Genomic DNA, 17161 nt, shown 5'->3' with positions numbered 1-17161 from the left:
ACCCCTTAACCAGGCCAACTTTTAGCATCAGTCCTACACTCCTGCTCAGTGGCTCTGGCTTCCAGAGTTGGGCAGGGCTGGTCAACCCACCACTCCGGGTGCTGTGCACTGCAAGTAGTATCTGGATGTGACATGTGTCACTTTGGAGTAACAGTTCTTTGTGCAGAAAAGTTAGTGTCCAATGTTTCAGCACAATACTCATGTAAAAAAACAGCATATCATGAGGTAGAATTAAAAAAGTAACACTCAGTGCATATTAACAGGCATAGAAAGAATTTAAGTCACAAGCAATCTACCAGTTCAAGGAATTTTTGAGAGGAAAAACCAAAACCAGCTATAAAAACAAACAGACCCAAGAAATGCTTTGATTTCATGGATGCTTCTTCACCTCAGAAATGAACACCGTTCAAGCCCATGAGAACAGTAAGATTTCTTCAAAATGTTACCTGTAGTCCCTTTAATGCTGCTTAGTAAAACATCAAATGAGAAAACAGCAGCCAAGGCATGGGGGGAGTGAGTGCTTAGGGAAAAAGCCATCATGGTCCAGTGCAGGGATAGGGCGAGATCCTGTTTGCTTGTAACAGGCCACAACTTTTAATGGAGGCAAGTGCAGAGAAATGCAAGTGTTCGTACAGTCACACTGCATTCTGTTTCAGAATACTTGAGGAACAGGAAACTTAGAAATTCTTCTGAACTAATGTCAAGAACACGGTATCCAATAGTTTTGCCACACACTGCTACTGCTTTGGGTTTTTTTAATTTGCTTTGGTGGTTTTTTTTTGTTTTTGTTTTCCCCCCCCCCCCCCCCAACTTGGCTAATTAAAAACTCTTTGTAGTTTAGCTCCTCCTCTGCATAATACTGTATTCCACAACTGTCCTCAAGTTTTCTGCACACTCCACTTCCATTGCTTTAAGTGGCAACAAGGGAATTCCCCCCTTGTTGTTTCTAACAAACTAACACATCCAAGCTGCCCCAGATGTGGTCTCAGGTTCACAGGCTACTATACACATGCAAAGGAAGCTGGTTGCCAATGAAGTGATGCATTTCTAACTGGTCTCATGTACAATTGCATCTTTTATGCATTCAGTCATTAACTAGACCCCATTTCTCATAGCTTGGCCAATTAACACAGTGAAAAAATACCTTTTTATGAACTGTGTTCTTTCCACATAGTTCCAAAAGCATTCAAAAGGTATGTGTTTGAACTTAAGAGTTAGTGTTTTAGAAAACAGGGCATCTCTTTTCATTTACAATTTCATCAGTCTACTTTCAAGTTCAAGACAATAGTTTCAGCAACAAGTGAATTGCTCAGAAGATATGCTATGGAACATTTCAACCTGTGAGCTGCTATGTAAGAGGATTATGGACATTTATGTGCATTTTAAGTTAATATTTCCTTAAAAAACTATTCTTCCTCCTCCATCTGGGATGATACTCTACTGAGATACCACCATCAAATAATTCTGTTAAAACCTATGAGAACATAAATTTAGAACTTTCACTGAACAGCAGGAAGTCTGTCAGCTGTGTGTACTTAATTACTTGAATGTAGCCCTTCAGCAGTCAGTTGCTAGAGATGATGAAAACCCAATGCAGGAGTAATTAACTAGTCCTCAGATTACCAAACACCCAATATTGAAGCCTCCGTGTTAGTAAAGAAATTCTCCAAAAGAGGAATGTTAAGATTTTTTTCCTCATAATGTAGAGGAACCTTAAGTTTCAGTGACTTCTCCACCAACACCCAGAGTATTCTACCTACACATATTCAAAACTACAGCGTCATCAGGCTTACGTATTTCCAGGTAACTCATCTTCACAGATGTCATCTTCTTCCCCCAAGCGCATATTTTGCAAAAGGCTTTATAAGAATCAACCTTTAAAAAACATGCCAAGCCAGAGCTGGTGAATCTGAACATCAAAGTATCACAGTTGTTTTTAAATAAAGTTTCCTGCTGAATTGTATCTGTGATTGGTCAGCAAAACCTTGGTGAAATACTACAAAAAAAAAAAAAAAGGACATGTAAGTGATAAGAATATTATGAACGGTTATGGACACACGAGACCAAAATCATTCTGCAGTTACAAAGTTAGCTGTATTACCTTGTGAGGTGAAACTTGGCATTCATACTTAACATGTGATTTAATGTTGAACATTAACATTTTTCACATCTTAGGATAAGCTTGGTTAAATCCAAATAGATCTTACTGTAGACAGGCATGCTTTTAATCTGTTCCCAAACTGACAGTACACATGAAGAAAGGCTTATCTGGTGATACTACGGACACATCCTAGACAAATTCCTCTCACAGCAATGGTGCAGGCAAGGATGTGGAAGAACGGTCAGGTGGGAAATAGCCTTAACTTCAGCAGAAAATTCTGTAGTGTTAAATTTCAAACATGGGATGAAGGTTTATGTTACTGATGTGGAAAGCTCCCTACAACAGAAACCCTGGAGGCCGAGGAGTCAAAGCCCCCAAGAGAGGCCAACCAAGGACACCTCTGTTGTATGAAACATCCAAACAGTTCGTCAGCAGCAGCTGCAAGGCAGGGTCTTCACCCATTCAACTCCTGTTTTCCTGCCTCAGTCTCTTCCTACTAAATTCTCTGAGGAAAAAAGGCATCTACATCTCCATCCAGACCTCTTCCTTCTAGCAATAAACACAATATATGCAGTCACAGGAAACCAAATGTTTTAACTGCAGCAAAACATTACAGAAAGTTGGCTCATTTTTCTAGCCAATCACAAACAGCCAAATTAATATACAAATGGAAACAAAAATTTCTTTTCTTTGTGACAGTAACTAACGATGTTAGTTATGTAGAAAATGAGCTCATTATCTAATAATCACCATATACTAGTTTCAGCAACACAAAAGGCCAAGGAAGTGTACATGAGGAAGTCCGGCTCATTTGGAATAAGGAGGTGTCGTACCTGTGGAGCCTGGGCGAGTTTTGGCTGAACTGATACCCTTGCCCTTTCTACAGCCGTTTCAAATAGCCCACTTCCAAATTGTACTGAAGGAAATTATCAACAAGTATGATACAAACCAACCAGAACAATTACTTGATGGCACAGGACCAGAGGTCTGCTTGGAAGGCTGAAAACAAAGCACATGGAAGCAGACTTGTGGATGCAGTATGACAATGTGTACAGTGCTGGGCTGGAAACTTGTTCCACTGTTGTGTTCAGAGATCACAGTACCTATGACCTAATCTGGATTTAGAGATTTCAGAAAGAACACACTTCAACTGAACTGAAGTAAATGCCACAGACATCTGAAAGTCCTGTTGATGCAAGATGTGCCTAGAACTTTGGCTGATACAGAGAAACACGTCCACTAAGGCACCCCGAGGCAATCTGACAGTGTGTTGGAGAAAACTTGGTTGTCAGTACCACATCATTATGAGAGTAGAGGGAACGGATTTCTTTCAGGGGACTGGCTTCTTTGGGCAAACAGTCAACAAGTTCACTGCAGTGTGCATCAAACCCCAACAAGCGGATCCCAAAGCCATGCGGGGAGGAAATCATTCGGCCATCAGGACTGAAACAAAGTTCTTTGATGTAACCCCGGCCCACATTGGCTTCTTCAATGCAATGAGTCAACCGCAGGGAACAACGAGGTGAGACGGGGCGCACAGGGGTTCCTTCCTGGAATTCATAGACACAAGTCCACTAAAGGGAGAGGCAGAGAAAGAAACATTGAAAGAAAAGTAAAGTACTGCAAATATTCATTCCCTCCCGCTGCATGGTAAGTAACACAGGAATGACCAATGCTATTGCTTATCTATTCTTTGATAAGCACCTGCTATGAAACACTGAAAACAGGACGGTTCCCTGGCATCTCCTCCACTTTGAACTGTCTAAGCAAAACAGCTGTCTAGCGTCAAAGCTGCTTTTTCAATTAAATGGATGCTAGATATCTTTTAAATCTACTTTTTATCTGGAAAGAGCAAAGCCTAATCCTTTGGCCAGACATCTGCTCTAAATTAGTAAACATTTAAATTAAATCTACAATAAAGTAGAACTCAGTCTACCGTAATTTACAACTGACCGTTGGCATTTTGTGCCCTTAACTTCAAAAGGAAAGGAATCTTTAAACAAGAGGGAAATAGATTTTGAAAGAATGCTATGAACAGCTCTATAGCCAGCTTGTTACTTGAGACAGCCATGGATTTTAATGTGTAATGTAAGTATCTAATCTCAAACTAAATGCAAAATCAGCTCTATGACAAAGTTTATATTGCGTTGAAAGATTCAATTTCAGCCAGAAGACAAAATAAGTGTTCTTAGTTCTGTTCCATGTATCCTACTGAAATAAACAAAAAGGGAACAATACTAATGAATATTAATAGAAGAAAGTAAGGCCAGCACTAGAACTATAGAAAGTATAACTAGGTCAATCATCAGTATCAACTCAATGTAATATTTACATTTTCAAAGAATTCTGTGTTGTATTGCAGTTTGATTATAAAGTTACAGAATCAGCATTAAAATCTGTAAGAAATCTGCTATGCTTCCATTCAGTCCTCTACACATCTGTAAGAGGCTACCATTACAAAAAGTGGCTTTCTTCAGAAAAAACCCTCAAGAATTTGTGCTGGCTTTCTGTGGCACAGTTTTTGATAGCAGGAGAGGAGGCTACTGCAGTGGCCCCTGTGAGAAGCTTCTTGAAGCTCCCCCAGCTCCAAGTTGGACCCACCTCTGGCCAGGGCTGAGCCCATCAGGGACAGTAGCTGCGCCTCTGAGAGATCAGATTTAAAAAGGGGAACCTGGGAGGGGGCTGGGACTTGGGAGGAGGAGTTAGGAGGAAGACATCTATGTGAACACTCAAGTCAGTGAAGGGAAGGAGGGAGAAGGGCATGGGGGAGGTGTGCCAGAGCAGAGACCCCTGCATCCCGTGGGGAGACAGCAGGGCTGCCCCCCTGCCACCCATGGAGGTCACCGATGGAGCAGAGCCCGACCTGAAGCCTGTGTTGGAGCCCACACAGACACTTACCAACGTTCCACTTTAAGTGTTAACATTGTTAGTGTTTGAACTGAAGTGATCTTTTTTGCTTCCCCTAAGGAGTATGTCTTTTGCCCCTGACCATAACGGGTGACACACCCTGCCAGCCCCTCCTTATCTTGATTCCTGAGCCTTTATTTTCTCCTTGCCGCTCCTGCAGGAGAAGGGGTGAGCGAATGGCTGCATGGTGCTCAGTTGTCCTGTGGGCTCAAACCACGACACCATTAAATGAAAAAACCCAAAACCAAAACCACCCCAAACAAACCCAAAACCAAATCAACCCAAATTTACATCAGCTATCAAATTAACTGGACTGTTCCTTATTAGTCAAGTATTCAAAGAGTTATTTGTGCTTTTGGAAAACAAATAAATTAAAGCCTCTGTGTCTTGCAAACAGAGTGGTCTGCACAACTGTCACAGCACTAGTTGTGAAATAACCCTAGGAAAAAAAAGTGTTTGTGAAAGGGCCATCTGGTAGAATCCAGGTGTTCTGAAGGCTCTGGCTGGGCTTTAAGTGAATTTGTATTAGCCTGCAAGTTACTACTTCAAAAGCCAGCGCTCCCAAACACAACCTGCAGGCTCTTGATTTCTGTATACAGTCCACAAAAGTTTTTTCATTATTTCTGAGTGCATTACAGACTTCCTGTTTGTCTTAAAACAGGGTCCCAGTGCAATGTGGCAACTATTATGTGCACTTCACAAACAAAAATCTGGGGAAACATGATCCAACACCGGCCTTACAATCTGCCATTGCTTCTTTAAAGTATTTAGGGGAGCAAAATCTGCAAGTTGAAGATGAGCTGTAGCTGGTCTTATGACTTAGCACTTCAAGTAAAGGCTTGAAATGGGATCTGCCAGGAAGATCATTGATAACCCCTTCAAATTTTAGATGCAGTGTTTCAATATGGGAGTTGAGACCAAGGCACTCTGACATTACATAAACATGACTGGAGTTCATCACATTCAGACCTATAGTGTGGCAGTTTTAAGTAGATAAAGAAATATGCCATGAGGTTTTTTCACAGCAGTATAAGAGTAGCCTCTGGAAAGCATTCATCAGCACAGCAGGAGCACTTCATCCTTGGAGCACCAATGGAGGTAAAAAACATCCCAAGGGCACCTGAGGAACTTCTTGAACTTGAGGAGCTTCTGTGCCTAACTTAAACCAAGTTCACCAGTACACAACTCTATTTCTCTGTCTTTTCCAAGTTCATGCCTCCTGTATTTTGGCAGGTACATATTTTTAAGGCATGTATTTGTCAGCACAACTACTGTTCGAAAACTTCTAAGAGCGATAAACTAGAAAATGTATTCTGTGAAAAATCTGGGCAACAGGGGTACTGAATGTGGGATACAAAGTCATATGAGGTCATTAAAAAAAATTATTTCATAATCTTAGTGTAAAACTAATGCATTTGTAAGCAGAAATAACTAACTTAATGCAAATTTACCCCAAAATAAGGAAATTTCAATATAGTTTTATGATCAAAACATCTTACACAACATAATAAAAAAAAAAAAAAAAAAGCCAAAAACATTTGTTTTACCTCCTGGTCGTCTGTATTACTTGAGCACCGAAGAAGCGTAGCCCACCCTTTTGGATGTAGCTGTAGCGATGTAATGCAATTGCCTCGATCTCTTTCTCCAGGAACCTCTGGTGTTAAGACCTCCAAACTATTTCTAGGCGATCCACCTAGAACAGAAAGTCAACTGTAAGTCTCAATGAAGTCTATACATTGATCTTCACCTCTCTCATCAGTCTGCTGCTGAAAAGGAGGTCAAACATGTGACACTTGCATCTGACTGCTACAAAAGACTGCACCTTTATGAAAGGATAAATCAAAAGAGAGGATATATGAAAAACTGAAGCTAAGAGCAATGGGCTCAGTCCCGATTTCAAATAGCTTATTTCTTGAAATTTGCCTTCCAAGACCTGCATTAAATCACCTCGTATTGTGAACTAAGTCAGAGTTAACTTACCACACATGCTCTTCATTATCATTAACACAAAGTTTAAAGAGTGAATTGTTTTGGGTTTTTTTGTAAGGACTGCTGGTTCTCAAACTTGTATGATTTCCTTTCCAAATTCTTTCCAAAGTCTGCTCAGCTTCATGCAGCTTGCCTCTCTTCTCCCCCACAGCCCTTGAAAGCTTTCCACAGGTAAATCATGCCCTGGCATCCAGATAAGCCTCCTCCTTTCATAAGTATCTCTGAAGATCTCCCAAACATGAGCAGTTAAAATTTAACATTATAGTTCTTTTAAATTGCATGTGATTCACAAAGTATTTACCAATTTGCCAAGTTCAAGCTGACTCTCCGAGAAAGTCTATCCTAGATTCAGAGGAAGCCTGCTAATCACAGGATCATCATTTTTCATAGCTCTGTAGTTAGGTAGGACTTAGTAATCAGAACTTCACAAAACATTCTGTTCACATTTAAGGCCTGTTTGCGTATTTTTTTCCATGCTATTGACTCCTCATGGAGAAACTGCAGATATATCTTCCCATCATTAAGGAAAAACGAAGCATATCTATGTTCTGCTCTGTTATTTTTTGTGAGGTTTTTGTTGTTTTGTTGGGTTTTGTTTGGTTGGTTGGTTGGTTTTTTGTGTTTGTTTGGTTAGTTTTTTTGTTTGGTGGTTTTTTTTTTGTTTGTTTGTTTTTGTTGTTGTTTTTTCCCCCCCTAAAGGTCATTCACACAAACTTTGAGGAAAAAGCACAAGGAAAAGGGAGCACCTCTACCTACCAACAATAACATACTAATACAAAATAAAGAACTTATTGCTGTTGTCAGATTTATTGGAAAAAAATAATTAGATCCCCAGACTTCGGTGTGCAGTATTTTATTGGTTTGATAGAAGTCATAGCAACACTATTGTTTTAAAGATCAGAGACAAAACCTGCAGTTTTTAACTATTATATTCTGGCCTCTTCTGGGTACAATGAGTCAAAGTCCACAATTTATTCTTTAGTTTTTAAAAATCTTTTCCTACCTTCTCGCTGGGAGGAGCGTGACATCTGTTTCTCAGACAGTGGACCTGAATCATTCTGGTGACATGGTGAACCAACAGCTCGAGGACCAGACGAACCTGATGACGTTATGTCTGCAAACAGCATCAGGCATGTGAACATAACAGCTAAGCACAGACCACTTACCATGCATGTCCCTCACTGTAACCCTCCTTAGAAATGTTAAGTAAAGGGTAAGTGTAAGGGCAAGGCATCTTGTTAAGAAAACACTTTTCAAAGCTCAGATTATAGTGTAAAAGTACCGCCTTGATTGTGCCTCATACAAATAAACTGGCAGCACAACAAACTCTACTGAGAATAAGAGGCAAGCTGCCTCCTTCCCTCTTATGTTCTGTCACTACTGGAAGCTAGGGTATCAGCTCTTCCCCAGACCACTCTAACAGTGATACCCACAAACTAAGATTATTAGAAAATATATATTTGTGGAATAGAATTATTAAGATCAATTTAAGATGTTTTAATCATTTAACAATTGTGCTGCAGAACAAACACTGATCTTTTGAGGAATAGTTGGAATAACTGTAGGACAAGGAACTCATAAATAATCTTATTGGAGACGGTTTGGCCTTGTAGTGGCAGGTGCAAAGAAACATGGATAAAGAAGCTGCAAATTAGCAACAAACCAGACCAGACCAGACTTGAAGGACAAGATGTACGTGACCACAGGACTGAGTTTGCACAGAAGTAAGGGTCAACTGGCGAACACAGTGAAGAAGACTACGGGCCTTCACCTGCAGACCCCTGCCCACGACCACCAGGGAGCACTGCGCAAGCGCAACGGGAGGAATTTGGGGTGGGGGGATATGTTAATGATTTCTCGGAACTAATTGTAATATTCCCTCCCTATCCTTAGAAGTAGTGATGCATATGTATTAGGGTAGATGAATATGTAACCATTTATACAATAAAAGGGAGCCCCTTTTGGCTCCAGGGCGCACCATTTCGCCCAGTGCTGTATTCTTTGCTCCACTGACTTTGTCCCCAATAAAACTTTTTTATATATACGTGGGCTTGTTTCTCACATGTGCATGACCCATAATTAGCTTAATGAATCCAAGTACCCACCTGGAGGAGGGGCAAGGGATTTTAAAAGGATGCAAATTGAAGCCCCATGTGGCTCCCCTCTGGAACTGGACCTCTAGGCTAGCTGGACCACCACTGGAACCAGGACTGCTGGAGTATCTCTCTCTCTCTCTCTCCCCTGACCCTGATTTATTTATTCATTCATTCATTCTCTCCCTCCTGCTTGTCCTTCACCCCACCCCCCTTTCTCCTCTTCTCTCCCACTCTCTATTTTCTGTATATATGGCTTTTTGGTACATGTTATAAGATTTAAGGCTTGTTGGTATATGTTACATGTTGTACAACTTGTTGGTGTATTTATGGTTTGTCAGTGTATGCTGTAAGTTCTGCCTCAGCCACTGTTTTCATAATATTTGCAAATTCTGGCTGTTATTCAAGTTTTTGTCTAGCCGCTATTCGTTGTGCCACTGTCAAATTTCAAGTAAAAACTTGCTATTTGAAGAAACTTTTTTGGGTGATTGTCATCACTCCTTGTACTGCACAGACAATTAGAAACAACCTCACCCTAGGTCACAGAGTGGGATGGGACAGACACTCCCCTTCTATCTCAGCACCCCAAATGGCAGTTTCTGTTCTTGCTCTGTTACTGCTGCAAAGTAGGAAGAAGCAAGCAGTGACATTTCAGAGCATGTGATTCTTCCAGGTCTGCTGTCAAGATCAACTACACCACTACACAACAGTCATCAGTAGTGGATGGATCTCACATGCAGTCAGTCCACTAAACTTGGGTTACATTTCTTTTATTACAGGTCGAAGGACAGTTGATAAAGCTAGAGACTGCCAGCTCAAGGTGACAAAATTGCACAGCCATTATATCCTGTAGTGCTGAAGTCTTGATACCAAAAATCACCCTAGACACTTCACCCGAGTCAGAACATACCACTCAGTGGTACAGATGGATGTGATCCCTGAACAACAGAACAGCTACCATGCCAAAGAGTTCCTCAGCTGAATCCTTCAGACCCCATCTCCACCTTCTTTTGCTAGCTCAGTATCCCATAAAACATCTCTTAACACAGAAGCTAACATACACTTTCCCACAAGCACTCACCTGAACTTGCTGTAGTCCTCCTAGCTCTTAAAATTGGGTAGCTGCCAACCTCTAAAGATTTGTTTAGGTCAAGGTCATGCAAAATCAGAAGATATCCAGAGGAGGTTGAGATCAACATTTTGGAACAATCTGGTGTCAGCCTCATTCTCATAAGAAAACGGGTGTGAAAAAACTTCTTGTGGGGACATCCATCTTCTGTGCACCTGGACAGCAAAAAAAAAAAAAAAAAAAAGAATAAATAGCTGCAATTAGCTTCAACTCAAGTCCCTAATTATGTCCAAGAGTCCAAGATGTGTTAAGAATCCTTGTTCATATTAAAACTTTGAGTACTGTCTTTATCCTACTTAAATCAGATCTTAATGAAAAGGCATAAGTCACATTTTCATACTACCACAAGAGTGGAGACAGAACTTTTTCAAAAAGAACTACAATTTGGCACATCAGCAAGAAAAGGTCTCTTTTTAGCTACTGGACTATTACCATATAAAGGTGATGCAAGTTCTTGATAAGGACTATTAACTAATCACAGTATTTAAGAACGCATTATAGCACCATTCAAGGAAGTATGTTTTCCGTCCTGTACAGAAGAACCTATTCTTGTGTGTTCTAGAGACACAACAGCATAAACACAGCCACATACCTGTTTGTGTCCCAGATGATCACATTTCCATCAAACCCTGATGTTACTAGTAATCTCGTATTAGTATCATACTCAATATTCTTAACCCAGCTGGTGTGACCATGTAAAGTGCACACTTTTGTGTTCAGCTTTCTCAGATCCCAAAGTGCTATTGTAGTGTCATCAGAACAAGTTGCAAACAGTCGATTATCTAGAAACCTGAAAATGGGAGAAAAATACTATGGCTGCTTAGTGCCTTTTCTAATTTAAATATTCTTAATCAGGAATTTAAGCTAACACAAAAAAGTTAACATAAAGCAAAATATTTGCCAATAAAACAGTTCCATTAAAAAACAGTACTGTTGGGATATGAACCAGCAGTACGTCTGTAGTAGTGAACCAGTAAACCTTCAGAAGTGTAACAGAAGGGGTTTTTGTTGTCTTTTTTTTTTTTTTAATGAATCATGTAAAGATCACACAACTACCAAACCACCAGTGGAACAAATGCTCACAGAATCCCTGTGGTAACTAAATCACTTACCCATCTGGACAATACTCATCTTTAAACTTACCAAGTCTTTATAAGACAAACACCCTAGGACTGGTCAGCTTTTAAGCCACTGGCAAGATATTCGCACTGACTGGCTTGGCAGTCCCTGCAACAGAGGTCTGCTAGCCCATGTTGTTTGTAATTTCTGCCTTTCATCTTCCCCATTTTTGCCAGATCCTTTCACTACTATGGAAAGGCAGCACCAGAAGGCACAGCAATTCCATCTTCGCTTTAGACCACACAAGGTCCTACCAGCTCGTAACTAATTAAACACATGCTCTTCTTTACTCTCTTTATTTCCACCCACATATTGACCCTCGTTCTTCTCCTGTAATTTTTTCTCTCTTCCCAACCACAGACATATGCTCTCGTCACTCAAAGGAGGTTTCTGAAATAAAGATCATGTTTTGTTATTCCTACTGGAAGCCCCCTACTGGTTTTAAACCTAGCTGCTCTGTACCATGCACATCCCGCCAGCTTAACTGAAACACTTTGTGTCCCAGCTGCCTTTAGCCAATGCCTGAACCACTCTGCGAGACCTGACGTGGCTCTGTACCACTCATGGTTGCCTGGCATCCAGTGTCGTCAGTCCCTCCTGAAAGCTTTCACCGGATCTTGACCCCACTGGCACAGGCAGAACACAGCACTTGTCACAAAGCCTGAGACAGGAGTTGATCAATGGGGACCTGCTTTCAGAACTTCCCTGCCTAGCCAGCCCAACACAGGCAGTGCTGGAACTGCCCGTGCTGGAAAAGCTTAGCATCAGGCTTACCAAGGTGCTGTTGTGTCATCCCAAAGCCCTGCTCTTGCCAGAAGAAGGCTGTCACAGATCATGGATCCCCGGAAGCCCTTTCCAACCAGACCTCTTGCCACTCAGTGAATGGCCACAGCTCTGCACAGACACCTAAGGTGTACCACATGTTTGCACCAAGGACACTGAAACGCTGGCCCAATGGTTTTACACAGGACATAAAACGGTGCTTTTCTGATAAGATTTAATCCAGCGGATAAACTGTTCAATGTATGGTTTGCTTTACTAACCACACGGCTTACACTACACACAATATTGCTATCTTGGAAACATGTATACTGGATTTCAATCTGAACATTGTGACTGTTTTCAAGTTTCCCTAGATCCTTACTTTTCCTTTGCCTATCTTTTGCTTTGGAGCCTGTCCAGCTCCACAGTGTCCCAGGTGCAATGCTTGCTGCAGCTGTGGAGCCAGGAGGAGCCACGCAGACCTCCTGCATCCAGGAAGGTTTTGTACCATCTGGACAGTCCCAACAGTCTCCATCAAAAAGCAATGGACAAGATATTCCTTCTGACCTACCTGATATTATTTACACAGTCTTCATGAGCTTCAGAGAGAGTTTGGATGTGTCTTGAAGATATTGGGTCAAAAAGCAGAACTTCAGTCTGTTCACAAGCAACAGTCAACACTGATCTGCAGGGGAGCACAGTAAAGCAGAAACATTTGTATTCAGTAGAAGAAATGACACCTGAGTGCATCCAGCTAACCTGCATTGCCTATCCTCATTACTTAGCTTGGCTTTCTGTTTGCATTGCATAGAATATGAAGCAGTGTTGATTTTTTTTATTGCCTTCTTGCAGATGCCTGTGCTGAAGCACCAAATACACAGAACATGTCGAAGAAAATAGCATGTTGTTTTATTCTGGAGAAGCTAACTTCTCTAACTCCTTTTTGAGAGAACAACTCTTCTCCTGCCTGGCTGGTGGCACAATGCATGCACAGCTGGTGCATTCACTGGACAGACTATGTGATCTCTTTTTTTTTTTTTAACATGCAAGGTAGTTGCTTTATAATGCCTAGATACATCACAGATTCAGCGATGGCATTATTTATATCACATCATTAAGTGTATTTACATCAGTGGGTTTTTTTAGAAGTTACTTGCGGGTGATCTGTCCCATCACTGAAGTGTGGTACATGAACTCAGTGGTTCCCATCTGGGAAAAAAGAAGAAACAAGCTCTGGCATGAAGCCTGCTGCTTTGTTCACATGAAAATATTTGTTTAATTTCACAGGAAAGAGGGGGAAAAAAAAAAAAGACAACAGCACCCAAGAGTAAGTGGAATGGCATCTATTACGAAATTCTACTGCAGATTTCCCATATGACTGTGCCCAGGTCATGGTATCCCTCTGTCCATTCATTGGCAACACTCTTTGAGGGGTTCCAAGACACTGTTGCTTGCCGTTCAGGGTGTCAGATGACCAGCTGAAAAGCTCTGTAAAACACAAGGGTCTGACAGGCTGTACTGAGAAAGGAAGCGCAGACTGCTCATACGTGTGAAACAACTACCGGTGAGATACCTTTGGTTAACTTTTGCTCGGTCACTGCACTAACCCTCCTCATTCAGGAGGACAACATATGGTAACAATGCCTCCAAACTCCCTCCCTTATCAACTACGACAATATTCCCCTAAGACTTTTATAGATGCTACCCCTGCTACACCACCACTTCGTAACAGGCAGACAGTGCTGAAACGCAACCACCAACCTCTTCAGGGTAAAGGTACACATACCACTTTCTCATCTTCCATAACACTGACTTCAATGGCTACTTAGTTTGGCATCCACTCAAAAGCAGTATAAAGATGACACTCAGACTGCGTATTCAGGATCAGAATTTTAAACCAAACTCTAAATGATAGCACCCTCCCCCAATAATCTGACTACTAAAGCAGCTCTGCTGACTGCCTGCATTTTTCCACATCAGAACAGCCAGTAAATGCTAAAGACAGAAGTAAGACCGAATCAAAGGTTTATTTAAACTATCTAGCCTTTCTGCACCTGAGTCTTTTTTTCAATAAAACCTTACAAAGTTTAGATTTTAAAGTTTTATTTTTCAATATAGCACAAAGTCACGGAACTGCTATCAGACATGACATGCTATTAACTACAAAGAAAAGGATTCTGTGACAAAAGGTGTTATTTTCTAAATGGAGTATTGCTGTTATGGAAGCAATGGTCAAAGGTAGCAATAGCAAGGCACTGGCACCAGCCTAAATTGGGCATGAGCAGAGACTCAGGCTGGGAACATAGCTAATTATTATCCATATTTTTTGAGATTAATTTCACAGCAGACACTAAAACAGGCTACCATTACTAAGCTTAGGACACCGAAAAGTCTGAAGCAAGATTTAGTATCTTACTGTATTACCTAATTTGCTTGCCAAAACCAAACAAATTCCAAGAACTGCAATTTCAAGTATTTTAACCCCTTTAAAAAAAGAACTTTTGCTGCCCTACATGAAGACCTCTGTGTATCCACTTACAGCTTTTCTTGAAGAAAAAAAAAATAATCAAAGACATTGCCCAGAATACACATTATTTGTGAATGAAACCAGAGAGATCTCTGTGGAGAGTTCACAGGGGTCCCAACAGGCACAGAAAACATCAACTGTCCACATCTTGGACAGGCTGTCTATCTTTGCACCAGACTCTCCCAGGATATTGATATTTACTGCGTTCACGTATGTTGAAAAGGTCTGACAGTGCAATGACATGACAGTGAAGTTTGGCCTGATAATTGTGAAGCTGACCTCCTGGAAAGCTCGGAAGTTTCCCCAGCACTGCAACGACTCCGACCAGTACAGCAGTGTTACGACAAGAGGACAGCCCATCCCCGTGACCCTCAGTCCACAAAGGAAGCCCTTGGGGAGCGGTTCCCCACAGGCAGGCCAGACCCAAACTGCAGCACACACTCTGCTCAAAGGCGAGATCCCTGCTGCGGCCCCAGAACAGCACTTTGAGGAGCCGGAAGCGGACAGAGGGGGCAAGGAACAGGACCCAGCACCACTAACCACAGTCAGTTCCCTTGAGGGTGGCTACAGAGGGACCAGAAGACTCCACTGCACAGGATGGGCTTGGCCTGTGTGGGTTAGGGCAGGTCTGTGACTGCTCGAAGCTAAGCCTAACCAGCAGAGAATCACACAGAAGTGAGCAAGGCTTGGGCTGTTTAATTTGGTATTAGGGCAACTGAGGTACAGTGCCAAAGTCCTAACCTACACCCAGAATTTCCTACGGAAGGAACTGCTTTCCAGCTACAGTCACCTGAGAATGGTTTTGATAGTTTCTGGATCTTAACTCTGTTCTCTTCAAAAAATGGAGGAACAAATCAAGAGTTGCAACTTGGTTCTACAGCACAAACATGGCAAAATCATTAGTTCACAGAAACCCGAACTCTGTTCTGATGAAGACTCACTGGAAACAGAAAAGCTAACTAGCTATCAAGTGTAACAGAGATTTAAATTCTGACTATGCAAACTGAAAACACTGCTGAGACTACCCTAAGTTAAACAGTCTTTCTGCCAAGAAAACCACACCTACAGGCATGCTGTAATATACAAATATGCAGACATCTCTGAATTGAATTCGTTCTGCTTTAAGCTGGTGTGCCAGAATTTCTTTAATTCTAAACGACTCCAACTGCCACTTGCTTTTTTTCTACGCTGTTACACAGGGGTACTGCAGGACACCTCTAAACTCATTGGGTAGTGCAGCCCTGCAAAATTCACAGAACCCACAATGAGTATGCATCGCGTTCCAAACAGCAATTTAGTCTCTCTGAGGACACCCGATGCGAACTGCTAGTTTAAGGAACGGTCCCCCCACCGCGTTCCCAATCCCGCTCCTCGGTTCATCGTCCCCCCTTCTGCGGCGGGAAGAGCCGCAGCGGTGCCGAGAGCGCGGCCGGGAAGCGGGAAGCGCGGCCCGGGCAGGGCACCCCGCTCCTGGACCGCTCTCCTGCGCTACGCGCGCCCGCTGACCACGAGGCAGCGGACGGGAGCGGGAGCCGGAGCCCCGCCGGAGGGCTCGCCCCGCGCCGCAGCCTGGCGGCTGGGCCCGCGGCGCCCAGCCCTGTCCCCGCCGCTCCTGCAGCCGAGCCGCACCGGTACTACGGGGGTGCCCCGAGCGGAGGGCGGCGAGCCACCAGCCTTTTCTGGCACCCGGGCGACCCGGCTCCTGCGGCCCACGGCCGAGCCAGGCGCGTCGCAGCGGGCAGCAGCGGGCCGCCGTCCCGGCGCCGGCCCCGCGGGCTCCCCTCCCGCCCCCCCGAGGCAGCCCGCGGGGCACCGGGCGTCCCCGCGCAGCCCCTACCCGTCGGGCGAGTACTCGAGGTTGAAGACGGCGCCGTGCGTGCGGGTGCTGAGGTACATGGAGTCGGCGGGCTGGATGGAGCCGTACAGCCCAGTCATGGCGCGGAAAGTGTCCCGCGCCGGGTCCACGGCGGCGCTGCGGCCCAGGCAGCGCCCGCGCAGCCACCCGAACAGGCCGCTCCCCGGCGCGGCCCGCGAGCAGGCGGGAGGCAGTGACGGCTCCATGCCGGCCGGCGAACCGGGACCGGGACCGGGAGCCGCGAAGCCAGCGCCCGCCCCGGGGGATCCCTCCTCCGCCTTGGCGCTCTCAGCGCGCCGGGCGTGGGCACCGCCAGGCCGCGCCTCCGCCTGCCCTGCGCACCGCGCCTGCGCGTCCCCGCCCGCGGCGGCCGGACCGAGGCACGTGATCGCACCCCCCGGTCGGGCCGCCCCGCCCGGTCGGGCCGCCCCGCCCCGCTCCCCCGGCGCGGGGAGCCGCGACCCCCTGGGGTCCCGCCGGCCGCGACGGTGGGGTACGGGAGAGCGCGGGGCCGCAAGGCAGAGCGGCAAACGTCGCGACAGCAGCGCCGCGACCGAGGCTGCGCTCGCCCCGCCGCCGACAGCAGCGCAGCGCCGCGGGAGCCGGCAAGCTCCGCCGGGGTGCCAAACCGTGGGGAGGAGGGCGGCCCCGCCACCCCTCGTGGCCGCCATCAGCCCTT

General features: G+C 44.2%; 1 protein-coding gene across 1 annotated transcript; it reads right to left on the bottom strand.

Annotated features, from left to right (window-relative positions):
* Positions 1-2075: 2075 nt before the first annotated feature.
* DCAF10 (DDB1 and CUL4 associated factor 10) lies at positions 2076-17153 on the bottom strand. Its single transcript, XM_033008211.2, has 7 exons — positions 16465-17153; positions 12672-12785; positions 10812-11009; positions 10172-10374; positions 8001-8111; positions 6556-6701; positions 2076-3675 (listed from the first exon to the last, which is right to left on the bottom strand). The coding sequence occupies exons 1-7, from the start codon at positions 17151-17153 to the stop codon at positions 3307-3309; spliced, it is 1830 nt and encodes a 609-aa protein (XP_032864102.2). The 3' UTR covers positions 2076-3306.
* Positions 17154-17161: the final 8 nt, after the last annotated feature.

The sequence above is a fragment of the Tyto alba genome, unplaced genomic scaffold, assembly GCF_018691265.1.
Source record: "Tyto alba isolate M040663 unplaced genomic scaffold, T.alba_DEE_v4.0 Super-Scaffold_13, whole genome shotgun sequence".
Lineage (NCBI taxonomy): Eukaryota > Metazoa > Chordata > Aves > Strigiformes > Tytonidae > Tyto > Tyto alba.
Note: the sequence above shows the minus strand (reverse complement) of the source record. Positions and strands in the feature narration are given on the sequence as shown.